At 47.6% G+C, this 24314-nt stretch overlaps 2 protein-coding genes across 17 annotated transcripts in view; both read right to left on the reverse strand.

Moving 5' to 3' along the window:
- Nucleotides 1-1900: 1900 nt before the first annotated feature.
- On the reverse strand, nucleotides 1901-3851 carry fgfbp2a (fibroblast growth factor binding protein 2a). Of its 3 annotated transcripts, none has more exons than XM_062476721.1 (3): nucleotides 3257-3851; nucleotides 2701-3178; nucleotides 1901-2556 (listed from the first exon to the last, which is right to left on the reverse strand). In XM_062476721.1, the coding sequence occupies exons 1-2, from the start codon at nucleotides 3804-3806 to the stop codon at nucleotides 2709-2711; spliced, it is 1020 nt and encodes a 339-aa protein (XP_062332705.1). In that variant the 5' UTR covers nucleotides 3807-3851; the 3' UTR covers nucleotides 1901-2556; nucleotides 2701-2708. The 3 variants fall into 3 exon arrangements, with proteins under 3 accessions (XP_062332705.1, XP_062332704.1, XP_062332703.1); XM_062476720.1 differs by having other exon boundaries at nucleotides 2701-3040; nucleotides 3095-3851; XM_062476719.1 differs by having other exon boundaries at nucleotides 2701-3851.
- Nucleotides 3852-6743: 2892 nt separating this feature from the next.
- Nucleotides 6744-24314, reverse strand: part of prom1a (prominin 1a) — a 44254-nt gene continuing 26683 nt past the window's right edge. For 2 of the 14 annotated variants that reach the window (XM_062475813.1, XM_062475809.1), the window contains 24 exons: nucleotides 24126-24189; nucleotides 23840-23929; nucleotides 22883-23112; nucleotides 22569-22643; nucleotides 22198-22261; nucleotides 21843-22002; nucleotides 21485-21637; nucleotides 21190-21313; nucleotides 20923-21026; nucleotides 19874-19958; nucleotides 18745-18891; nucleotides 18053-18124; nucleotides 16367-16459; nucleotides 15790-15807; nucleotides 14924-14977; nucleotides 14701-14781; nucleotides 14540-14608; nucleotides 12943-13032; nucleotides 10537-10652; nucleotides 9726-9749; nucleotides 9155-9223; nucleotides 7934-8030; nucleotides 7258-7290; nucleotides 6744-7137 (listed from right to left, as the gene is read on the reverse strand). In XM_062475813.1, coding sequence (XP_062331797.1) covers nucleotides 7961-8030; nucleotides 9155-9223; nucleotides 9726-9749; nucleotides 10537-10652; nucleotides 12943-13032; nucleotides 14540-14608; nucleotides 14701-14781; nucleotides 14924-14977; nucleotides 15790-15807; nucleotides 16367-16459; nucleotides 18053-18124; nucleotides 18745-18891; nucleotides 19874-19958; nucleotides 20923-21026; nucleotides 21190-21313; nucleotides 21485-21637; nucleotides 21843-22002; nucleotides 22198-22261; nucleotides 22569-22643; nucleotides 22883-23112; nucleotides 23840-23929; nucleotides 24126-24189 — 2052 coding nt within the window. In that variant the 3' untranslated portion in view covers nucleotides 6744-7137; nucleotides 7258-7290; nucleotides 7934-7960. Of the gene's footprint in view, nucleotides 7138-7257; nucleotides 7291-7590; nucleotides 7642-7933; nucleotides 8031-9154; nucleotides 9224-9347; nucleotides 10103-10536; nucleotides 10653-12942; nucleotides 13033-14539; nucleotides 14609-14700; nucleotides 14782-14923; nucleotides 14978-15789; nucleotides 15808-16366; nucleotides 16460-18052; nucleotides 18125-18744; nucleotides 18892-19873; nucleotides 19959-20922; nucleotides 21027-21189; nucleotides 21314-21484; nucleotides 21638-21842; nucleotides 22003-22197; nucleotides 22262-22568; nucleotides 22644-22882; nucleotides 23113-23839; nucleotides 23930-24125; nucleotides 24190-24314 lie in introns of those variants that run through there. The other 12 variants (XM_062475819.1, XM_062475815.1, XM_062475814.1 and 9 more) reach the window with 10 other exon arrangements.

Raw genomic sequence — 24314 nt, forward strand, 5'->3', positions numbered from 1 at the left:
GGTGTTGGTCAGAGTCCACATGGTCGAGCCTGATGCTTGAATGTGACGGAGGGTGAGAGTAGGACTGCACAAGCTGAGGACACCTCCTGCTTTATAAGGGCTCTGTGGGACTGTCATTGAAATCCAGGGGCCCATGAGAAACCAACTGGGAGGGTGAAGGTACAATAGTCCAAAATATACTGATTAGGTGTGGAAGTAAGTTTAAAGCAATCACTTTTTTTTAAACCCTTTTTATGAAGGCTTGAAATATCTTCAGTGAAAAGGTTTATTGTACAACTTATGAGTGAATTGCAAGACCCTACAAAATGACGTTTCAAACATACATATACAATATACAGTATATTGTTGCACACCTTGACTTTAAGACAAACATCCTCAAGCCCACCACACATGTGAGTTACAGTAGCCTGAGTCATAGTAGTTGGAAACTGTTGACAGTTCAGAAAAGAAAAAAATTGTTCCCAGAAATCTGATTTTAGGAATTTACTTTCTTACACACAGGACACACATCTGGAACCAATCCCTAACCTGACACTTTGTTTTGCCAAAATAAGCAGAAGGGGAGAGTTAATGTTTGGTTAATCTCTGGACAGTAATTCCCATGCACCACCTCCCAAGATGGAGAATGTCAGACAACATGCTGTATCGAAACACAACAATAAAAAAAATAATAAAAAAAATCATTGCTAAAAGGCATGTTTTAGGCTACTTTGGCAGATATAAATGGGACATTTGTAATACCTGACAAACACTAAATAGGCCAAGTGCGCCACTCTTTGGAATAATCGGCCTACTGCACTACGAAAAGACGTGTGCCTGGAGATGAACCATAGGCTACAATTTGCCTAATTAAATAATGTTGAAATATTCACATTGCATGAAGAGGCAGGACAAACGTTAATACGAGCCTTACAAGGACGTAGGCCTACACTTTAGTAAAGACGCTATAGGGGCATGTACCTACAGTAGTTAGGGTGACCACACGTCCGGATTTCGTCCGGACATTTCGGTTTTCCAGACCTTTATCCGGACCGCTGTTGCGTGTCCTCCTTTTCGCCCGTTTGTCCTCCTTTTTTACCCTTCCTGCCCACCGTCGCAATTTACCACTCGCGTAGGCTTTCAAATGGCAAAAAGTCAAAAAATCCTTCAAATTTACGTGGAGTTCAGAATTCAATTTTGCCACTAAGAGCAGCAAAGACCAATATCATGCCTTCTGTAAGCTCTGTCGCATTGATGTAGACTTGATTAGTAGGGGGAAAGGGGCTTTAGAGCGGCATGCCTGCGTTACGCCACGGCACAAGGACAATGCTAGTTCTGCCGGGCACTCTTCCTTAATTAACATCATTTTTTGCTCCCAACACAACAGCGGATGATAAAACAACCGCTGCTGAGCTGTATATATATAGGCCTAGTATATATTTTAATTTATATTACAATTGAAATAGTTTGGGGAATGGTACTGACTTATTTTCTTATTTATCTTTTGACTAAACTTGTCTCACCAAAGACAACAGAAAATCAGTGCACTTGTATTGATGTACTGAATTTGTATTCAAATGACAAATGTTGACTTCCTAAAATGACTAATTAATTGAGACTCACACTCACACGAGGCTCACATGCATAGGGTAGCCCTAGAAAACAAACCAGACATGTACATTTACAAATTAATGTCCCATAATAACAATTTGAGTTCCAAAGAATGTTTATATTACATAAAGCAAAAAAAAAAAAAAACTGTACATCTGCTCTAATTAATGCTAAACGATTCACCGTGTGCTCGCATTAGGACTAGCTAACTAATGTCGATGTTACCTTTGCTACCAAAGCTGAAAACAAACCCTTGAAACCATACACGCAGCAAGGAGACGGGAACCAAGTAACTAAGACTTATAAGAAGTAGGAACCAACTTTTATTCATAAGCACATTCATCTACATACAAATGTAGACATCCATTCAGACATTTTTTGTAACATTTCAGTCCAATGAACTATAGTGAAGTTGTCATTTTCAGACACTCTACGTTAACTCAAAACCTTGTTGTTATCCCGCAAAGTATATTCGATACATAGTATAGAGTGATACAAACTTAAAAATAAAAAAGGTGAAACCAATGGCTTATCTGCCTTAGGAGAGTCCATTATAGAGTCGGAAAACGTTTAACTGTCTGATTTGACACGAAACCGTAAAAAAGTTAAGGTTAAAAACCATGTCACTTTGAGTAGGCTATCATTATGTAAATTTGAAAGATGATGGATACACATAATCTGTCCAAACCCAATGCTACTGTCAGGTTGCATTATGTTTTCAGTCATCGTTGTGAAACTTGTAATGACGTTCTCCCAAGCAAATCGGAACAGTATCAGCCTTGATGTAACATTCATACATAACTCATGGTGAAATAGTGGCAGCGTATAGTTTGACAGAAATGTCATAACTGTCGTTCTCCTGAAGAGGGCGTCATAGCTCTTCAGCGTTTATTAAACCCCTCTTCTGGGAAGCCGCGTTGAGCACCACTAAGGACCTTCGAAGTCATCTTCTCAAGGAATGAAAAACTGTAAAAACAACAAAAACAATTGACATTTAGAAAGATTTACGTATACATTCAAGACACAAGTATGAGGTTGTTTTCACACACAAAAAAATCTTCATAACGTCACAGTACAGTGTCAACTATTTGAACGATGACTTTTACTCACCCTCTGTATTAATTCTGAAACCAACCAATCACGTAGGTACAGACCCCCTGGAGTGATCTCCAGCAATATTCTTGGGCCATCTTCTTGGCATTGCTTTTCACAGCCGCCTTGGTAGGCTTTGGAGGGGCAGGCTTAGGAGTCAACATCTTCTTTAGTGTGGGTATTTTCCCTACTGGCTTGCCTGGCTTGGCCGGAGCAGCTTTGCCTTGTTCCTGATCTGTCTTGGATTGGTCCGGCTTGGCTGCTGCAGGTCTTGCAGGTGCCGGTCTTGTTTGCTCTGGTCTTGCCTGTTCTGGTTTAGCTTGCACTGGCTTCGTAGGGGCTGCTTTCGCCTGCTCAGGTTTGGCTTGCTCTGGCTTGGCTTGCTCTGGTCTGACTGGTTTCGCCTGCTCAGGTTTGGCTTGCTCTGGCTTCGCTGGCTCTGGTCTGGCTGGTTTGGCTTGCTCAGGTTTGGCTTGCTCTGGCTTTGTTTGCTCTGGTCTGGCTGGTTTTGCCTGCTCAGGTTTGGCTTGCTCTGGCTTTGCTTGCTCTGGTCTGGCTGGTTTGGCTTGCTCAGGTTTGGCTGCGGCTGGCTTAGCTCCCATCTGCTTGGTCGTGGGTGCCTTAGGCTCTGGTCTGCCCTGAGTGGGCTGCCTCTCCTGGGTCCTCTCCGGCTTCTGTGGGGCGGCTGCTTCAGATGTGGAGGCAGAGGAGAAGACCATCCCAGACTCTTCAGGCGCCCTCTTGCACATCTGGGGCTTGATAGACTTGGGTGCCTGGCAAGCGTTTGGCAGTTTCCTCAGGTCCCACATGATCTGGGTGAAGTAGTGCCTGGGGTTGTTGTTGTATGAGCGACAGGTCTGAGGTTTCCCCATGTACTCGCACCAGTAGGAGCTGTTCTCCCCCCGGCACGATATCCGCAGCCTGGTAAATTCGCCCTGGCCGGTGACGATCATGGTGCAGGCATCGTTCCCCTTGTTGGTGAACTGGATGGGGTCCTCCCACACGTTTTTCCTGGTCTCCGGTGCCCCGTTCCCGGGGGCCCTCGCGTTGCCGTTCTCGCCCTGCCCCTCGGCCGCCCAGAGGCAGCAGGCGAGGAGCAGCAGGGTTTTGGTCAGAGTCCACATGGTCGAGCCTGATGCGTGAATGTGACAGAGGGTGAGAGTAGGACTGCACAAGCTGAGGACGCCTCCTGCTTTATAAGGGCTCTGTGCACAAAGGGGGCATTCAGGTGGGGGGGCGGGGGGGAGGTTGTCTAAAAGAGGTCTCCTGAAAGAGGGAGGGGGGGCGAAGGAGGGGGGGGGCTGTGCCTGCTTCGCTGTGAGACCATAATTTATGCTTGTCTGGGGACTGTCAATGAAAGCCAAGGGCACATGTGAAACCAATTGGGAGGCTGACATGAAGGTACAGGGCAAAGGGGTTAGAGAACATTGATGGCCTCACGTTTACCCAGGTGCTGTATAATCGTTGTCTATACTGTAGGCCATGAAATGTTTCATTGATGATTATGCTGAGACAACCGGATAATTCCCCAGACTGGCATTCATTGAAAGACCTTTGGATTTATACCAACGAAGAGTTTATGCAACAGGGTTTTTGGGTTAAGTGTAGTGAACATGTCAAGTCGATGCCTTAACATGCCATCGTTCAAGAACATTCAAGGTTCACTGCCGTTTAAACGTTAGTTGAGGTTTGCAACCCTGCATCACAGCCTATAATTTCCATCCAAACATAAACACAATCGCATTCTCAAACTGTGAATGTGGGCAAACTTGGTGGGAAATGGACTCTTCCAACTCACAAACACAGATGCTGGTGGGGGTGGGGAAAGGCTCATTTAGAATGTAACACAGGAAGTAATTATCGTGCCAATTTAGCGTGAACCAGAATAGCTGGTAACATTGCTGGCCGGGTCAGGACAACAGCCTGTGTGGAGCATGGGTGTGCTGCAGGACTGGGAGGAGGAGGAAGGAGGGGGTTCACACGTGCTTTATTTTCATAGCAATCAATCCTGCCGAGGGATAAAGAGGTCCTTGTGAGTGATGCGGGACCCGCTATGTAAACACCCCGGAGCAGGTTAGCTCTGCTGGTTGGAATCAAAGGATTCGTACTCCGTGACCACAAGCCGAATGAAGGTCTGCATGTCGGCTGAATACGCGAGGCTGCAACGTTGACGCCCTGAATCGATCGCCACAGACGGCCAGAGGAACGATGAGGCTGTGAGCGTAGAACCTCGTAATCGTCTCATCTGGTAGAGGATGCGACCTCCTAGAAAGGGGGTCGCAGGTTTGAATCCCCCCTGTACGTAACGTTGGATGAAAGCGTCCTGTGCTGAACAAACACATTATTGTCATGTGATGATAGATGTGTTCCATTTCTCCTCTTCCCAAGACACACGTATCTATTTGCACGTTAGGGGCGAGGAAACGTGGTTTCGGAGGCCTTGTGGTTTCGAGGATGGATGTTTGAGTTAAACATGCCTGCTGAACGACTGGGGAAAACCGGTGTCCCAGCCAGCAGAAAAAGCTAAAATACAGTACAGTATGTTCTACCCAACAATGACAACATTACATAAGACTGAGGTCTTATGTAAAATATGGAAGGTGACTATATCATAACAAATGTTCGTGAACATGTGTGGATGCCAGTTATTACGTGAGAACAAAACCATGCAATCCTAAAAAAGGAGCTGCTTCTCTGAAATGTACCACTTTTGATAAAAATGTAGCACCACTGCCTGTGAAAGAGTTGATAAACATTGAGCACCACTGCCTGTGAAAGAGTTGATAAACATTGAGCACCACTGCCTGTGGAAGAGTTGATAAACATTGAGCACCACTGCCTGTGAAAGAGTTGCAAAAGAAACCAAAAACATGAAGAATCCCAGGAGTTAAATCGAAACTGGTAAGAGTTTATTCACAATTTTGTACACTTGTAGTTAGTCACCATCCAAGGATGCTCTCCTACGACACAGCAGATAGAACAGTGCCCTGGGGAACCTCCACACCACCTGATGTTAAACAGTTCATCTTTCCAGGTGTGTTCCAGTTGCCAAGTGAGGTGGTACATGGTTCAAGGTGAGCAGTTTGCAGACGTGTACCTCTGTGAGAGCCGTCGTGAAGCACATTGACACTGAAAGTCAGAGGAGTGGACCGGCTTATACAAACCAAAATCCTCTTGCTTTACTCTATAAAGCCCCAATTAGGATTTGGGCTACTTTCTTTTGATTGACAGCACATGCGGTTCTCTGGTTAAGTCGTCTATTTCATTTATTATTTTCTATGCAAACAGCAGGGAAAAAACATCATGTCTGTAAACAAGTAACAGATGGTGATAGTATTTGAATGGATTTTACAATGTTTGAGTTCAGCACGGCCTAGACCAGCCTTTCCGCCTCACACAATTAACAATACACCTCTTATATACAAATACCCCCCACAATACATTCATCCATTCCATACTTCACAGATTCAGATGCATCAATGTTGTAGCTATTTTGGGATAATAAAAACTAATTAAAAACAACTTTGAAGCAATATGTTATGCTTATGACCCAACTATAACCTGAGAACTACAGTAAAAATGGAATTTGGCTTCAAATAGCAGTTCTCCACTTGCGTCTGAACTCTACAATAGCCCAAAAGATATCGATTAACATGCCGTGTTAGTAGTCAACATGGTAGCTTGCATGACTGTTAATCAACAAAATCAACTAAGCAGTGTTATATACTCCTGATATTTGTGCCAAGGTGTATAAAGGTTAAACTAGTTACACACCTCCCAAGATGGATGCCAGACAACATGCTGTAGCGAAAGACAGTCGGCCTTAAAGGCTGCCTGATGTTCTTCCAGCGTGCTTCAACCTACAGCATCGTTGATCATAACCTCTGACTGTCTGTTGCAAACATAAAAACGTCGAGCAATAATGTTCTCACGCCACCCATTTAAAAAAAAAAACTGTCCGTTTCCCATGGTACGAACCAAACAGCTATTTCCTCAAAGTCATAACGAATCTTTGCGAAGAGCAAAAAATAGCAATACACTTTTAGCAGCTCCACACAACATTACAAAGATGTTTCAGCTATAATTTACAAAACACTAAGAAGTACAAAAGTTTTTTTTTCCTTTTTATGTATGTTTTAAGCAACAACAGCTGTGTAAATGATGACTATGTCCTCCATGTGAACTTGGCCCCTGCTTGGTGTGAGAGGCATACAGATGCGGGTGTTGAGGACTGGTGTGGTTCTGAGAGGCCTTCTGTACTCAGGAAATAAGGGAGCGATGGCTGGTAACGACACTGTGTCCGACAGGGCGCCTCTCTGAGATCGAGCTGGTTATGTTCAGAGAACGCGGGGAGTTGGAGAAAGTGGAGGATGGCCAAGGGTGCGCGTTTCTTCAGTAGCAAAGACCTCTTTTTAATGAGAGCTTTGTCTTGTCCAAGGGCAGGGTTTGGATATCCTAAAGGAAAAGACACAACACTGCTCTCAATGATACGGTTTGGTAGCGGTAGGTCAATGGTCAATAGGTATAATAATAATAATTTATGATTGGAAAATTGTCGATAACATCTCAACTTACAATCCAATGTTTCAGTTCCAGTTTTCGATGGCACTGTAGGGACAATGACAAGACATCTGAATGAGTAAAATCCTTTTTTTCAATTTTTTTTTTAATTTCATTTGTAGATAATCCAAAGGCTATTTCTGATTCTTTTGTAAGGAGTAAATGTGTAAGTTGTCAACGAAGAGCAAGTAGGACTTTAGTCAGCTGTGTAGTATGTCAATAGTGGTGGCAAACACACACATGACACCTGGTCTACAGTAAGTTTACAGAGCAGTTATAAGTGGTTAGACACAAATACCATCAAACCATTTAAAGCTTATTACTGATTCCAAAAACAGCAATCCTCACCATGAGGGTTTTTCTGCAAAGTCACTGCAAGCAGACAAGCGCTAAAACAAGCTGTGAAAAGAAGAGGAAGAAAAGGAGGAAGAGAAAGAGAAACGGAGTCAGACAGCAGACACCGAGAGGCGAGGCAGTGCGAAAGCTGTGATGGTTTAGGACGCGCTGACGGCAGACAAACAGGAAGCTGACGTTTTAGGACAGGCTCGACGGACAGACAATACAGGAAGTTGATGTTTTTACGCCGAGCAGGGCAGACAAACAGGAAGTTGAGAGCTGTGTGAGGAGAGAAGGAAGGATAAGTGCTGTGGGGGTTTGGGATCGAGCCCGGCGGTCGGTCTGTTCTCAGTACCTTTCCGGGCGGGAAAATCCGTCACTTTCACCAGTCGATGTGCCGGGGGGGGGCGGATGCCCGTGGAAACCTAGTCATAGTGTCATAGGCAGGGAGGCTAGTGGCACAGGACACAGAGGGGGAAACATCAACGCCAGGCAAAACGAGACTGACAGGATGCAGGTTTTTGTTGTAAGGGCCTTGCCTTCCCTCTACCTCAAGTGTGTCTCTTGAAGAGAGTTTGGCAGGCCGTGTCTTTCCCAAACCACAGAGAGCAAATCACTTCTTTGACACTTAAAGAGTGTCTTACACACTTGGTGTGTCTTGGGCCATATGGAGATGGCACGATTACATGGTGAAGGGTGTCAGCCTGAACCTGGCCCACAGACAAGCAGGGGTCTGTACGCTACGACTGACTACCTTCAGATCCAGAATTTGTTTTGTCATTGATGAAGCGAAGTCATGGGGAATTTGAGTCTGCTATGATACGGACGAGATTAGAAGTCCCAGTTTAGTCTGAGTTTTCCATCCTTTGGTGATGCTCTCTGTGTTTTGGGCACTGTTGCAGTAAGCATCTTCAGCTGTCCAAAGACATGCCTGTTTAAAAATAAATAAACGGTATCTGAAACCCATGCAGTTAGGAGTGTTAGGCACCACCCTCGGGGGCGACCTTTTTAGTGACACACCAAAAGCAGCCATGCTTGCCTGTCTTTGAACAAAATGATCAGGTGTATATTCACCGGGGTTTGAGGTACTCTACAGCAGAGGAAACATGCAGAGAACACGTCATTCAGAGCATGCCGGTGGGTTAGTAGAATCCTCTCAGACATCATGCATTTCACACAACCCTCCTCCACCCACAAACACCACCTCCTCCTCCATCCACAAACACCACCTCCTCCTCCATCCACAAACACCACCTCCTCCTCCATCCACAAACACCACCTCCTCCTCCATCCACAAACACCACCTCCTCCTCCATCCACAAACACCAGCACGACCCTCCTCCACCCACAAACACCAGCACGACAGTGGAAAGGCCTGGAAGCTAGCATGTGACAATCCAACACTTGGAAGAGTGGGAACAGGAAGGACTCCAGTGGAGCTCCAGGGCATGCACTGTGTCTCAGACACCTTCACCCCCCTCCTGACTATCACCCCCCCAGACGCTTAGCCAACCCCCTCATCCAACCATGCATGCAAAGGTTTTTTTCTTTTTATCTTCTTTTTATTTATTTTTACCTTGTCATTACTGGGTTATGGACACCTTGCAAACGGTCATTATGATAACCATTATTACCTATTTCCATACTGAAACAAAACATTGCATACACAATAAAAAAAAAATATGAAAAGTATAATGGTATGTAAGACATGGCTATCATGTTATCAACCCCCTGTAATTAAAAAAAACTTTTAGAGGGGGTGATTTTTTTACGGAAAATCGTTATACATACAAACATCATAGCTAAGCCTTATACGGACAAAAAGTGTATATAATGTAGAAGAAGGAACCGTAGCGTTTTACGTTTTTACACCGTAACTTACAAAAACAGAGGTGGACTTCAGCTTTTGTAAGGTAACGATTGAAAGAGCCCTTAATTAGCAATGAGGGGCACTTAAAGAAATCACACGCACAGGGAAGCCCATACGCCCAATACCGGAGCACGTCAAGCAAAAAAAAAAGCTAAAGACCAGCACCAAGAATTTGTCAATAAAATCTACGTACAAAGACCCACAGAAAAGGTGAATGTGTGAGCACTGGTACACAGAAAGAGGATAGGAAAGGTAAAACCGGTAAAATTAATCTTACGTTTTCATAGGAATTGTCTCAATGCTACAAAGATACCAAAAAAGCAAAACGTACAGACGTTAATGGTGACGCACCAGAAGATACATGTAAAACAGTTCTGGTCACATGACAACTGGCGTCAACGACCAAGACACTTGGTGACTTGTGTATCGCATTTGTCTACATCTGTAAGTGCTCAGGCAAGGCGAGGGTGATGGCAAGATGCATTAAAACATATGAATGTGAATATTATCCTAATATTCAGAAATCTTTCTTTTTTAATAAAGTGCAAAGTGCTTGACAGATCCATGAAAAAAAAAAAAAAAGGAAGGATGAAAAGATGGAAATAGGGGAATGGTTATCACAAAGTAAAATGCCAAGTCCCAGAAACAGAGGAACTGCAAGAAAGGAAGAGAGAAAGAGAGAGGAAGAGAGAGAGAGGAAGAGAGAAAGAGAGATGAAGAGAGAGAGAGGAAGAGAGAAAAGGCAGAAGTTACTTTTCCTAATAATTACTATAGCCCTAGTAGTTACTACTATAGTAAGATATCATTTTTGGGAGGCAAATGGTTAACCAGAAAAGTACTACACATACAAATAACCAAGGAAATCAACTGAAACTAAACAGACAAATCCATGTTTACATGTTCCAGTACTAGAATAACCATACTCCAGAACATTATTTGGTCGGTGTGGCATTTCAAACTTCACATTTTTGTACTTTGTACTCCTGTATGTCGCGGTGGAGCCACGAAAGTACAAAAGTAGGATGTGGTAAACACCGGGGCATCGCCACATAAACGGCCGCTGTCGCCACTGGAAGAGAGATACTCACTCGTCGTAAACGTCCTCGGTATCCATCCTGCGGTAGAACTTGGACAGCTTGACTGAGAGGATCATGCTGGGCAGCAAGAACAGGCAGCTACAGCCCAGGCCAAACCAGAACGCGTTCTACGACACAAACACACAACATGTTGATCAACATCTCAGGATACTTGTGTCGGTTCTGTCGTGACGACCTATTGAGGGGTTGTTAACGCATTTGCACAGGTGTTGGCGTAGCTTAGTGGTTAGTGTGTTGAACTGAAGATCAGGAGGTTGAAGGTTCAAGCCCTCCCCTGTATTTTGCTTTGCAGAAAACCGTCTGCTAAATAAACACGTCATTACTATTTTTATGGAAAAGGTGTTCCAACCCAACATATTGGCACTGGTACAAACGGCAAGTCTTTAGGTTCTCTGTATAATATGGCCATTTTTACAAGCATGTCAACTCTATGGATACTATGGATCTAAACTATATACTCTATTTGAATTGTCAGTTTGTTTGTTAAGGACAGAATACTCCAGAGTTGCTGAGTCTTAAAGGTCACAGTAATCCCAGTAATACATACATGCATGTGTACACACACACGCACGCACACACACACACACACACACACACGCACACACGCACACACACACACACACACACACACACAAGTTCTGTTGGTTCAACATGGCTAAGTGTCTCATTCCCCTTCACTTCTATCAGTTTGTGGAACGTTGTTGTCTTCATTACGCCTCACTTGTCGGCCTCCTCACCTTCCCCACACAGGACTCTCCCCTGCTGATGGTTCCCGTAACAAAAAACACAAAATAAAGGAGTAGAGGGCTTAACGGTGGGGTGGGGAGGTAGCACCTTTAGCCCAGGAACAGCAGTAAAACTACCCATCCACCCAGAAACTTCCTGTTCTCTGTCTAAGTCCATTAGCCTCTGGGGTAAGCTATCGGGGCTCCAGGGTGCCCTGGGTCGTTTTCTCCGTATCATTAGCAGGTTTGGAGGCTTCCTGTGGCAGCCGAGGGCTGGTAACAGGCCTCATGCCGGCAGGACAGACGGGCAGATGGTGGATTATGTAAGCCTGGTTTTGATTTCCTGTTTCCTACCTGTTCCTCGGCTGTTTCTGGGCTCCCGGCGATTCGTAGCTGGGGCCCTGTGAGCTCTAATCATGTGCTGGATTCCTGAGCCCGACTCACTCGGTTGGGGGTGAAGTGTGTGTGTGCGGGGGCATGAGGGGTAGACAGGGCCCCATTTGTCCGTGGGGCAACGTGGAGGGTCATTTCCCCCCCCCTCTCCCCCCCATCAACTGAACCACATAGTGACGACACACACACAAGTGCACACATACACTACACAAGTGCATGCACAGACGCACAAGCGCATGTAAACACACACACACACACACAATCGCACACACACACCAGAGCTAGGCTCTTCAGGTTGAACATATCAAGCCATCAGTGGCAGCAGGTCCACAGGCAGCTCTTTATGCAGATGTGTGTGGTGGGTTTGGAGGAAACACTGGGAGCTGTGTGGGTCCATGTCAGGAGAATGTACTGTGTGTGTGTGTGTGATCCAGTTCAGGTTCTTGCACAGCAGAGCACATGACTGTGAATGTCCTGTACCAGTCCTGTACGGTACATACAGTACATGTGAACCTCCCCTGGAGACAGACCCCCCCACACACACACAACCACCCAATGACATTGCTTATAAAAAGGGCTATACAAATAAAGTTGGATTTGATTTGAAAACCTCCACCCACCTCCTGAATTCCCCAATTCCCAGCCCAACTCCCCACCAACACTCCACATCACCCCCTCTCCCCCCAACACTCCACATCACCTCTTCTCCCCCAACCCTCCACATCACCTCCTCTCCCCCAACACTCCACATCACCTCCTCTCCCCCAACACTCCACATCACCTCCTCTCCCCCCAACACTCCACATCACCCCCTCTCCCCCCAACACTCCACATCACCCCCTCTCCCCCAACACTCCACATCACCTCCTCTCCCCCAACACTCCACATCACCTCCTCTCCCCCAACACTCCACATCACCTCCTCTCCCCCAACACTCCACATCACCTCCTCTCCCCCCAACACTCCACATCACCTCCTCTCCCCCCAACACTCCACATCACCTCCTCTCCCCCCAACACTCCACATCACCTCCTCTCCCCCAACACTCCACATCACCCCCTCTCCCCCAACACTCCACATCACCCCCTCTCCCCCAACACTCCACATCACCCCCTCTCCCCCAACACTCCACATCACCCCCTCTCCCCCCAACACTCCACATCACCTCCTCTCCCCCCACATCACCCCCTCTCCCCCCACATCACCCCCTCTCCCCCTGGCCAGCGTGGGTCCCAGGGTCTGGGTGGTGAGAGCCAGCGACAGCCCTGTGTGTTGTTACCATGGAGTCCAGCAGGACGCCGCAGGCGATGATCTCCACTGTGTCCACAACGTTGCTGAAGGGCTTGCAGCCCGCCACCTCCATGGCCAGCTGGAGGGGACAGACAGGGGGACAGTGGAGGGGGGGGGCAGAGGAGGGGACAGTGGAGGGGGGGGCAGTGGAGGGGACAGGGGAGGGGGGGCAGAGGAGGGGACAGTGGAAGGGGGGGGCAGAGGAGGGGACAGTGGAGGGGGGGGCAGAGGAGGGGACAGTGGAGGGGGGGGCAGAGGAGGGGACAGTGGAGGGGGGGGCAGAGGAGGGGACAGTGGAAGGGACAGAGGAGGGGACAGAGGAGGGGAGAGTGGAGGGGGGGGACAGAGGAGGGGACAGTGGAGGGGGGGGCAGAGGAGGGGACAGTGGAAGGGACAGAGGAGGGGACAGTGGAGGGGACATAGGAGGGGACAGTGGAGGGGACAGAGGAGGGGACAGTGGAGGGGGGGGCAGAGGAGGGGACAGTGGAGGGGGGGGGGCAGAGGAGGGGACAGTGGAAGGGACAGAGGAGGGGACATAGGAGGGGACAGTGGAGGGGACAGAGGAGGGGAGGCAGAGGAGGGGAGGCAGAGGAGGGGACAGTGGAGGGGGGGGGCAGAGGAGGGGACAGTGGAGGGGGGGGCAGAGGAGGGGACAGTGGAAGGGACAGAGGAGGGGACAGTGGAGGGGACAGAAGAGGGGACAGTGTAGGGGGGGGCAGAGGAGGGCACAGTGGAGGGGGGGGCAGAGGAGGGCACAGTGGAGGGGGGGGCAGAGGAGGGGACAGAGGAGGGGACAGTGTAGGGGACAGTGGAGGGGACAGTGGAGGGGACAGAGGATGGGACAGTGGAGGGGACAGAGGAGGGGACAGAGGAGAACAGTTTACTAGTCCTGTGTGTTAATCCACCAGATCAGCCCTTATGCAGTACCTTCATTACATCTCCTACAGAATAACACCCATTGTGTCTTCATATGACTGTATTGATTTCTATTATTATATTGTAGGAATGTCTCTTGTGCTTAGACCAGGATGAAAGCTGTCGGTACTATATATGGCATATTATACAGACTTGATCTACAAAGTACAATGAACACACACCAATAGTAAATCCTTCAATTTAAAATGTCAAAGGACATTACAGCAAGACTAGCTATGTTGTAGAAGTCTTAGCTCTCAGAAAGACGTGTGGTGTATGATACTTGAGTCTCTTTCATTGTTTCCTCAGCTATTTCATTATTCATATTTCGCTATTTGTTTTATAGCTGTTTATATTGCACCTGTCAACCTTGGCACAAGCCAAGAATGCTTTCATCCCTCTCCTTTTAACTTTCAGAGCTCTGGAAGAGGTTCTGTTTATATGTTGTGTTGCTGGAGGCAGAGAATCCACAGAGAGAATTTCTAAGATTTCTTGTTTTTTTCCCCTTCTGTTGTACTATTTTCAGATAAAAAAAAACACAATTTCACAACACTGAAAGCTCCAGCTAACCCAGGCCAGGTATGTCACAACATAACATTTAGCCTCTAAAGCATCATAAGTCCACAACAAAAGCCTTTAGCAATTAGAGGAATTGAAACATTACTACTTACCGAAGCCTTGACCCACTCTATGTACTGACTAAAGTAGCCAACAATGATGTCCTTGTATTTCTCTGTTTCCTGAGAAAGAAGCATATAACTGAGTTAATTCGAGAACTTAAAGAAGAAAAGTTAAAAATGCAAAGCCAACGGTGACAAGACTGTTTAATCACCTCATTGACAATATGTGTTGCATTCTGGGAGATGAGATACTGGGCTGCTTCAATGGCTGACAGCACAACATTGATTTTGTTCTGGACAAGAGAACAGGCATCATGAGTATTAGTTGGAATATAAGGATATGCAGCCATATACTGTATACTAACTACTACTGCTATTAACTACTACCACCACTAATAGTCTTTACGTGAGCATGTGGAGCTGTGGAGAGCTTACCGGCAGGTCAGAGGCAGTCCTCTCTAGCAGTCGGATACTCTGGTTCAACGAACTCTTTAAGGGACATGAACAGCATACATTAACAACAGAAAGGTGAAGGGTCAGACACAGGGTCATGCTGACACTCAAAACACACTTCTGTGAAACACCAGGGGGAACCAGGGGCCACGGAGGGTTGACAGAACATGTTCTGCTAGTATGGGGGTGGAAAAAGAATGTTTGTGTCTAAACTGAAGTTGTGGATTACAACTGACTGAAACACAGTGGCAAAACATTTAACTTAACTAAACAAACACAGCTGATCAGCTCTAAAAATATTTTGCGCTTGGAATTTTGGAAAAGTGTTTTTGTAATATCCTTAATAAATCCATAATATAGAAGAATACCAAATATATTCCGAACATTAAAATACAATTAGAGACCCAATATTACATAATTTTAACATTACTCGATATATATTTATTAGTGGTGTAGGTTAATTTCATCACATGCAGTTGAACATGCAAATGCATCTCCCAGACATCTGTGGTATTACATCCTGATTAGCCAGTTATCCCAATAACCCACAGGTCCCAAAGAGTGATTATACATGGCCCGAAATACACCCCATCAACACAATACAGACACCTCACAGCACATGTAAACCTCCTCTTTAGGACCAAATCAGCACATCTCCTTAGTCAGGCTTCCATCAGTGGCTATAAAAGGTTAGGATAGTCGTGCAGGAACTGCAATCACAAGCAACACGCGTGTAACGATCCAGATCTATCATCTCTGTCATTCAACGTGATAAGTAAACAAGCACGGATTAAAGGGCAGAGGAAAGGTGTTTCCTGGACACAGTCACTCCAGACACACTTGCTTACCCTCGCCCTAACATATTTCTGGACAGCCGTTAATTGAGGTAGAAAGCGTAAAGAGAAATAGAGAAAAACAGGTGAGAAATTGTGGCGAGAGAGATGACAGAGCTTGACTGCAGTACACGAAGAAGCCACAGTGCTAAACGGGGGCGCTGTTTCAGGACAGAGCAGCGCCGCGATAGTGGAATTGACAGGAAAATTCGGGACTCTGGGATGACAAACTGTTAATGTGTGTGCAACTGAACAGGTCCTGGATATCTTCCAGTAGTGTTGTCTTACATCTCGTCTCACTCATCATCATCCTACACTATGGTAAAGGCACTGAGACGTCAGCTGACTGAAAGATCTGCTGTACTGTTGTTTGTAAAAAGGGCTGTGAAAATAAAGTTTGATTAGATTTTTTACATCCTCTGATCCTAGTCTAGCATGTCACCGATATACCATTTCCCAGCTTCCCTCACCACTTAACCAGTAGGCTACAGTCATAACATCAGTACTGACTAGTCGAGAACAGATGGGTCCACTGATGAATTTGCTGTATTGAAAACATGCTTTGAAATGAAGAGAATAGGGCATTGTTTACCATGGCCTGCTCCATAGGAAGCACGTGCTGACTGTGAAGCTGGCGGAGAGTGTTGGCGTGGCGCTTTATAGAAGTCTGCAGAAGACCCCTGGGCTGGAGACACACACATACACACACATTTGAGAACAGAATATGTTTCAACGCACTGAGGCTCAGTTTCACAGACATGGATTAATCCTAGACAAAAATCTTTTTTTTTTTTTTTTTACAATTTAGATTTTCAAAGAAATTCTCTTTTAATTTAGGACTAGGCTTACTCTATATGTCTTGGAAAAACTGGCTGTAAATGAACATATCACAGCATATAGTTGATTAACATGCCACCTCATTCATCAGGTGGGGGAAGACTGGGAGGGGGAGGAACAGGGAAGAGAGGGGGGTTGAGGGGGGACACCAGGGAAGAGAGGGGGGTTGAGGGGGGACACCAGGGAAGAGAGGGGGGTTGAGGGGGGACACCAGGGGAGAGAGGGGGGTTGAGGGGGGACACCAGGGGAGAGAGGGGGGTTGAGGGGGGACACCAGGGGAGAGAGGGGGGTTGAGGGGGGACACCAGGGGAGAGGGGGGTTGAGGGGGGACACCAGGGGAGAGGGGGGTTGAGGGGGGACACCAGGGGAGAGAGGGGGGTTGAGGGGGGACACCAGGGGAGAGGGGGGGTTGAGGGGGGACACCAGGGGAGAGGGGGGTTGAGGGGGGACACCAGGGAAGAGAGGGGGGTTGAGGGGGGACACCAGGGGAGAGAGGGGGGTTGAGGGGGGACACCAGGGGAGAGAGGGGGGTTGAGGGGGGACACCAGGGGAGAGAGGGGGGTTGAGGGGGGACACCAGGGGAGAGAGGGGGGTTGAGCGGGGACACCAGGGGAGAGGGGGGTTGAGGGGGGACACCAGGGGAGAGGGGGGGGTTGAGGGGGGACACCAGGGAAGAGGGGGGGGTTGAGGGGGGACACCAGGGGAGAGGGGGGGGTTGAGGGGGGACACCAGGGGAGAGGGGGGTTGAGGGGGGACACCAGGGGAGAGAGGGGGGTTGAGGGGGGACACCAGGGGAGAGAGGGGGGTTGAGGGGGGACACCAGGGGAGAGAGGGGGGTTGAGGGGGGACACCAGGGGAGAGAGGGGGGTTGAGGGGGGACACCAGGGGAGAGGGGGGTTGAGGGGGGACACCAGGGGAGAGAGGGGTGAGGGGGGACACCAGGGGAGAGGGGGGTTGAGGGGGGACACCAGGGGAGAGAGGGGTGAGGGGGGACACCAGGGGAGAGAGGGGTGAGGGGTGGAGGGGAGCAGGGGTGCCTAAGGAGTGATGGACAAACTGCACAACAGAGCCCCACTCTGAGCAGCCTGGAGCCTGGGCCCGAGGACCCCCGCACCGGACCCAGCCCCGATCTGGGGCATGAATAGGGGGCTTGTATCAGCTCCCAGCCCCCTAAGGGCCGGGGGGCGAGAGTGTTCAGACTGCTCCCAGAGACTGGCCCAGTGTTCAGGCCAGGCCGTTAGACACGGGACACGCGGAGTGGTCTCCACAGTTTGAGCCTGAGTGCTGTACCTGCTCAGTCCTGGATTAAGCGGTGAGTAAACGCTAAATCAAATCAAGCAAGCGGGGCTGGGGCACTGAGGAGGCGTTGTGTGAGGCAGGAGCAGGGGGTTTATGTTTGGGTAGAAGCGTTGATACGAGCTGGTGATGAGGCTCTTCTTACCATCAGGTCTGTCTGGGCCTCCAGCTCATTGGCGTAGGAAAGTAGATCCACCAGGGTCACACCCTTATTCACCTGGAGATGAGAAGACACACACAGACATATCACCACACACACACCACCAAGATACACACACAGACATATCACAGCACAAACCACCAAGATACACACACACACCACCAAAATACACACACACACCAACCATACATCATCGCAAACCATCAAGACACACATCCCAAACAGAAACAACCTCTGTCATCGACTGCTCAGTAAGCTGCTATGCAGCCATGATATTTTCTTTGGGAGACTCAATGTTCAGACTGACTCAAGCTACTTTAGATTGTACTTAAACCGCAGGACGAGACATGTACAGCGTAAGCAAGCAAAGCTAATAATATATAAGGAACACGCAGTCTGTGTCAGTCCTGCTTCTTTGCTTTGGCAGAGGAAGCGTTTGCTATCGTGTTCTAGTGGAATACGTATGTGCAGCACTGTGGTGCAGCACTGTGGTGCAGCACTGTGGTGCTCTGTAGGGAGATAAGGTGTTAGCATGGTGCCTGGGGTATGTCACTGGAAAGGCTTGTTCCTGGACCACTTATGTAACTTCTGGAAAGGAAATGAGAGGATCAGCCTATAGCAAACATATAGTGTGTGTTTGTGAGTGTCTGTCTGTCTGTGTGAGTGTGTGCAGCTACCTCCTCCAGGTATGCAGCGTAGTTGATGTCTCCCACGCCCGTCTCAACGAACCCCAGCAGGTTCTGCCTCCCCTCGGGCTCCAGCAGGATGATGTCCCGCAGGTCCACCTTCACGCTGTCAAACATGCGCGACACATCCTTGGTGTACTGGGGGCAAGACAGGGACCACGATTAGTTTTCCAACCGAAGGAAACCCAGAACAGGGCTGATCGTTGAACATGTAAGACCTTCTTCGTAAGACCACGTGAAAGACCCTTTTAACTTGATTTGAGGTCTTTTTGTATATGCCAAAAGCATTTCCCAGAAGAAAACGATATTTCGAATCGGTTATGAGACAATAAAACTACAGCAGGAACAAAACAGACCAATGCTCAAAACAAACTTGTTTACATATTGGCTAAGAAAGTTATGTAACCACAACATTCTGTCTATAGATGCCCTAGTAAGACGCCACAGACCAGATCTAACCGACGGGCTGACCCTGGCAGCATAAACTGTATGTTCAATCCTCAGTGGATTCTTAGTTTGCCCCGAGATCGTCTAGGCAACACTATTCAGACTCACAAAGTACAGATTAGTCCTCTTGTTTCAGGCCCTCGTGTCTCTCCAACTTGAAAAGCGCACACCACAACCAAAACACCTCATTGAAAACCAAGTGAACATCCAATGAATGATCATTTCCATGCTAAAACACTCATCTCATCCGCATGCGTTTGCGATGCCATGTAGAGTGATTAAGTAAACCGCATCAAGTAAATTGGTTTGTGGAAAAAAAGCAATCTTCGAACACTGCCATCTTTACTTACTTATATATAACATAGGAGAGCTAATCTTGCCAGCTGGCAGGTTAGCTCTACACAGCCTTCATGCTTTAAGGATAGGGCTGGCATGGAGTAACAAAGTCCAGTGACACAAGCTGAGGTAAGAGTGAAGGAAAGCTAGTGCTAACGCTAACTAGCCCCCTCTTTATCTTTATCGCAGCTGGAACTATTTCATGCTAATTAATTCCTACCGGCAAGATAATAATTAATTAGTAATTAAGACATACATTTGTGAGAGAGAGTGAATGTGACTTTATAGACCATCAGGGTTGAATGGTGTGGGTGTGCTAATCTGAGTGAATACTGACCATAGTAGAGTTTAGGAAGGTGGTGATGTTGAAGACTTTATCCAAGCGCATTGCAGAGTAAATACCTTTGCTCTCCTTACAATTACTGAGGGAGACAGAGAGAGGGAGGAGGGAAAGGAAGAATGATAGAAAAAGAGGGAGAGAGTTTAAAGAAGCATAAGAACACAGAAAAATACAAGGAGGACAAACATAAGGATTTGTTCTCTCATTCTGTGGATTTTTGTCATTTTTCTCTGCTGCCACATAGTGAGCAAAGCAGGACCGTCCAGACAGAACCTGCATCTCTCTCTGCTCACGGCCACTTAACAGTCTCACACTGATAACTTTCCTTTGAGTCACACTTTATCAATCACACAGGCCTATAAGCTCTGTGTGCCAGACGTAATGACATTACAAGCACACAGACAGCCAGTGGCTATGCAGTAAGGCTGACGGAATTGTTCCAGAGTGTTTCCTCTGTAATATCTCAGTGCTTGCTGATAGATGAACTGAGGATTGCTTTGGCAATTTGACTCTATTAGGAAATAAGAGGATAACCTCACATTGCTCTGAAAGCAGATATGGCTGTTTAACTCTGTGGATGATGAAAGCTTCTGAAATCAGAGAGAAACAGAGCGAGCGAGCGAGAGAGAGAGGGGTGAGCGGAAAGGAAGGGATAGCTACTAATGTGCTAAATCTCTCTCCTTCCCAGATACTGGATCTTCATTAGAAGCAGACATGAGTCACATTACAGGTCGGCTAGCATCCCTCCCCAGTCCTGCTGATGTTCCATCAGTCCTTATCAACTTAAATAGGGTGGCGAGGCAGGAGACAAAACTGTAATATTCAGTTAATGCTGCACGCCAATCATCCTGTTGGATAATGAAGTAGACATGTTGGGACTATAACGGCACTAAAACTTCAAAACTAGATCCTGGGTTCAAATCCATCCCAGGCGATTTCCCACATATTCCCCCTCTCTCTTTCACCCATACGTGTCTTATCTCTCTTCCCCAATCTCTGTCCCAACAGTATTAAGTGGTTTCTCTCCTGGGGCGGGGTGGGTGTACCTGTAGAGACTCTCCACCGTCAGGTCCAGATCCGAGTCGTTGTACATGTACCCTGGGATGAAGTTCCTCCAGTCCTGGTTCACCAGGTACGGGGTGTCCAGCACCTGCACCACAACACACTCACTCCATCTGATGCCCTCATACCCACATGGGCCGTTAGCGCAACAACATGCTGATTATTCCATCTGCTGCTGCTGAATGTATACATGTGGTTTAGCCCAGCTGGCCTCAGCTGGCAGCAGAGGTGGTTAGAGGAGCGGGGCTGACCTTGAACAGCTGCTTGGTGTGGAAGGGCTCACACAGAAGCTTCTCTGAGTTCCCCCCCACCAGGAAGGAGGCCGTCACCACTCCCATGAGCACCCAGGAGAACAGGAAACTGAAGCCAACACCCCTGGACACACACACACACACACACACACACACACCTCAGTCAACATGTCTGCTATACACGTACACAAAGACAGACAGAAAGGACTCACATACAGACAGGCTGACAGACTGACACACACACACACACAGACAGAAAGACACACACACACAGACACACACACAGCCTCCTCACGCCATGAGCAGCGTTCCTCCTGTGTTGGAGATGCAGCCTCGCGTGGTGGGCGAGGCGTGCTTGTCGTATCCCAGGGTGCCGCACAGCAGCCCCAGGTAGTTGAAGGTCAGGATGAGGACCACCATGCAGCACAGCGCAATACAGCAGATCCACCTGCAGGGGGAGCCCTGTGGTCAGATAACTCAACACCCACCTTTAACAGACCCCTGAGAGGTGAGGTGGAGGTGGGAGGGGTGAGTGAGGTAGGGGAGCATATATAAGGGTTGAAATAAAACAATAGCCTAACCTATAGGATGCAAACAGTATTTATCTGGTATAAAACACACTTGCGTAAAACAATATAAAAGGAGTGGGTCACCTGTAGAAGTCCATCTGGTCGACCTCAGGGAAGTAGTCCTCTATCCTGGAGTGTGTGTGGCTGATGAACATGGTGAAGTTGGCCAGGGAACTCTGCACTGGGAACAGCTTGGAGAAGCTGGTGATGTTACTGCCTATCCCATCCAGCATGCCCCGCACTCCTGAGAGAGGGAGGGAAGAGGAGGGAGGAATAGAAAGGGAGAGAAATAAAAAAAGGGGGAGAGAAAAAAAGAAGAGATAAATCAAATATAATTCCAGAGAATGAATCATTGACTGGTTGACTGATTGGTTGATTCATTGATTGGTTGATTCATTGATTGGTTGATTCATTGATTGGCTAATTGCGACTCACTCACCGTCTATAATGTTCCTGGTCTGCTCGGTCACCAGGCCCGGGGTGTCGTTGAAGGAGGAGTAGCCCTGCACACAGACAGACAGCAGCGTGAGAGAGACAGAGTGAGACAGTGTCAGAGAGAGAGAGTATCAGAGAGAGTATCAGAGAGAGAGAGAGAGAGAGAGAGAGAGAGAGAGAGTCAGAGAGAGAGAGAGAGAGAGACAGTGTCAGAGAGAGAGAGACAGTGTCAGAGAGAGAGAAAGAAAGAGAGACACAGTGTCAGAGAGAGAGAGAGAGAGAGAGAGACACAGTGTCAGAGAGAGAGAGAGAAAGAGAGAGAGACACAGTGTCAGAGAGAGAAAAAGAGAGAGAGAGAGTCAGGTAGAGCCTTACCTTCTGCACTATGTTGCCGAGGTCCGTTTTCAACAGGTCATTTATGCCAGCAAGTTCCAGGTTCACGTCCGATAACTGAAACACACATCACAAGCTCACACACCTGTGGGAAGCAGCACAGTGTTCACTAGGCTGAGGTACTGTTGAAAGAGTATGAAAGAAGTCAAGAAAGAGAGGTAGAATAACAGAGTTAGAGAAAGATAGAGAAACCGAAAGAGAGAAAGAAAAAGGAGGTAGAACAAGAGTTAGAGAGAATGAGAAAAAGAGAGAGGTAGAACGAGATAGAGAGAGAACTGGGCTGGTGGCAGCTGTACCCGTGTGAAGTTGGCGCTGAGGTGGAGCTGTGCCAGCGAGGCGTTGATGCTGCGGCAGAGCATGGCGCTGGTGGCGTCTCCGGCCTCGTCCTGGCAGCCCGGGTCGGCCAGGGTGCGGGCCAGGGCAGAGCGCACCTGGCTGAGGTTGGCCTGCAGCCTCGCGCCCCCCTCCTGGAGCACCTCCAGAGACACGCTCGCACTCTCCAGAGCCTCCTTAGTGTCCCGCATGGCTGAGGGGGGAGGGAGGGGGAGAGGGAGGGGGAGAGGGAAGGGCACATGGGCAAGCTGAGTGTGTGAGCACACACACACCACACAGAAACACACATATGTTCACTGTGCACATACGGTACAACACGCACACACACCTACAGTTACACACATTGGGATACGGTACAACACAACCACGGCTACAGTTACACACATGGGACACCTGGAAGTGCACAGGAAGAGGAAGTTGCAGGTTAATCAACACGAAGGAGAGGTAGGATTTGGTGAGGTCACACTCTCTCTGGATCAGGAGGATTAATGAAGGTGGCATTCAGGGCTTTGATTGGTCCATGGAGAAACAAGGATTGCTAGCCATTGGCTCAACGGGAGAGGGAAAGCACACACGACCAATCACAAGAGTGACAACCGGGGTCAAGAGGTCAGGGGTTTACGGGTCACCAATCACTACCCTTCAGCTGTTACCTTTAATTGCCCTCTCGATTTTAACTTTGTGGCAAAAAGTATAGTGAAAAAGAATGAGGAAGAGAAGGTTTCAGTGTTTTTTCCTAATACATGTAGTTAAATATTGTAGTTACATAAATGAAAAGGTCAATAAATACTAAGTCGTAAATATGGAAGCCCTATAAATGATACAGTCACATCACCCAGTTCATTGTTAGTCAGTTAAAGCCACATATTAAAAACACAGCTGGAGAGCCCAATTCAGGAAGTGACCTCATTTAGTCCTACCTCCAGCCATGTGGAGCGCTCTGTCCAAAGCAGGGCGGACCTCCTTCCCCAACTGGTCATGTATCCTTCCGCCCAGGAGCGGGCCTACATCTGAGAAAGACAAGCAGGTTTAGAGATGGTCTGGGGTAAACAAAAACATTTCAATCCATTTTTTAATAAGTCAGTGTATCGTGACCATTGCGAAAGTGGTAACGTATTACGGTGTAGTTCACACACAGACAACACAGGTACTGAGTTACAGTGTTGAGATACTGTATGACATTTAGGTCACAGAGGATTGACTTACTGTCTAGGTCGTAGATTACTTTGTTCTTGGCGGTGGTGTATTGTGATATTAGGTAGTCAACTTGCTGCAAAACAACAGGAAACAGTGTTACAGATAATGATCCAGGGTGTATGTTCGTGGGAAATAGGGAAATAACATGAGCTACACCTGTATCCAGTCACACACAAACACACACCTGTATCCAGTCAC

The sequence above is a fragment of the Osmerus eperlanus genome, chromosome 13, assembly GCF_963692335.1.
Source record: "Osmerus eperlanus chromosome 13, fOsmEpe2.1, whole genome shotgun sequence".
NCBI lineage: Eukaryota > Metazoa > Chordata > Actinopteri > Osmeriformes > Osmeridae > Osmerus > Osmerus eperlanus.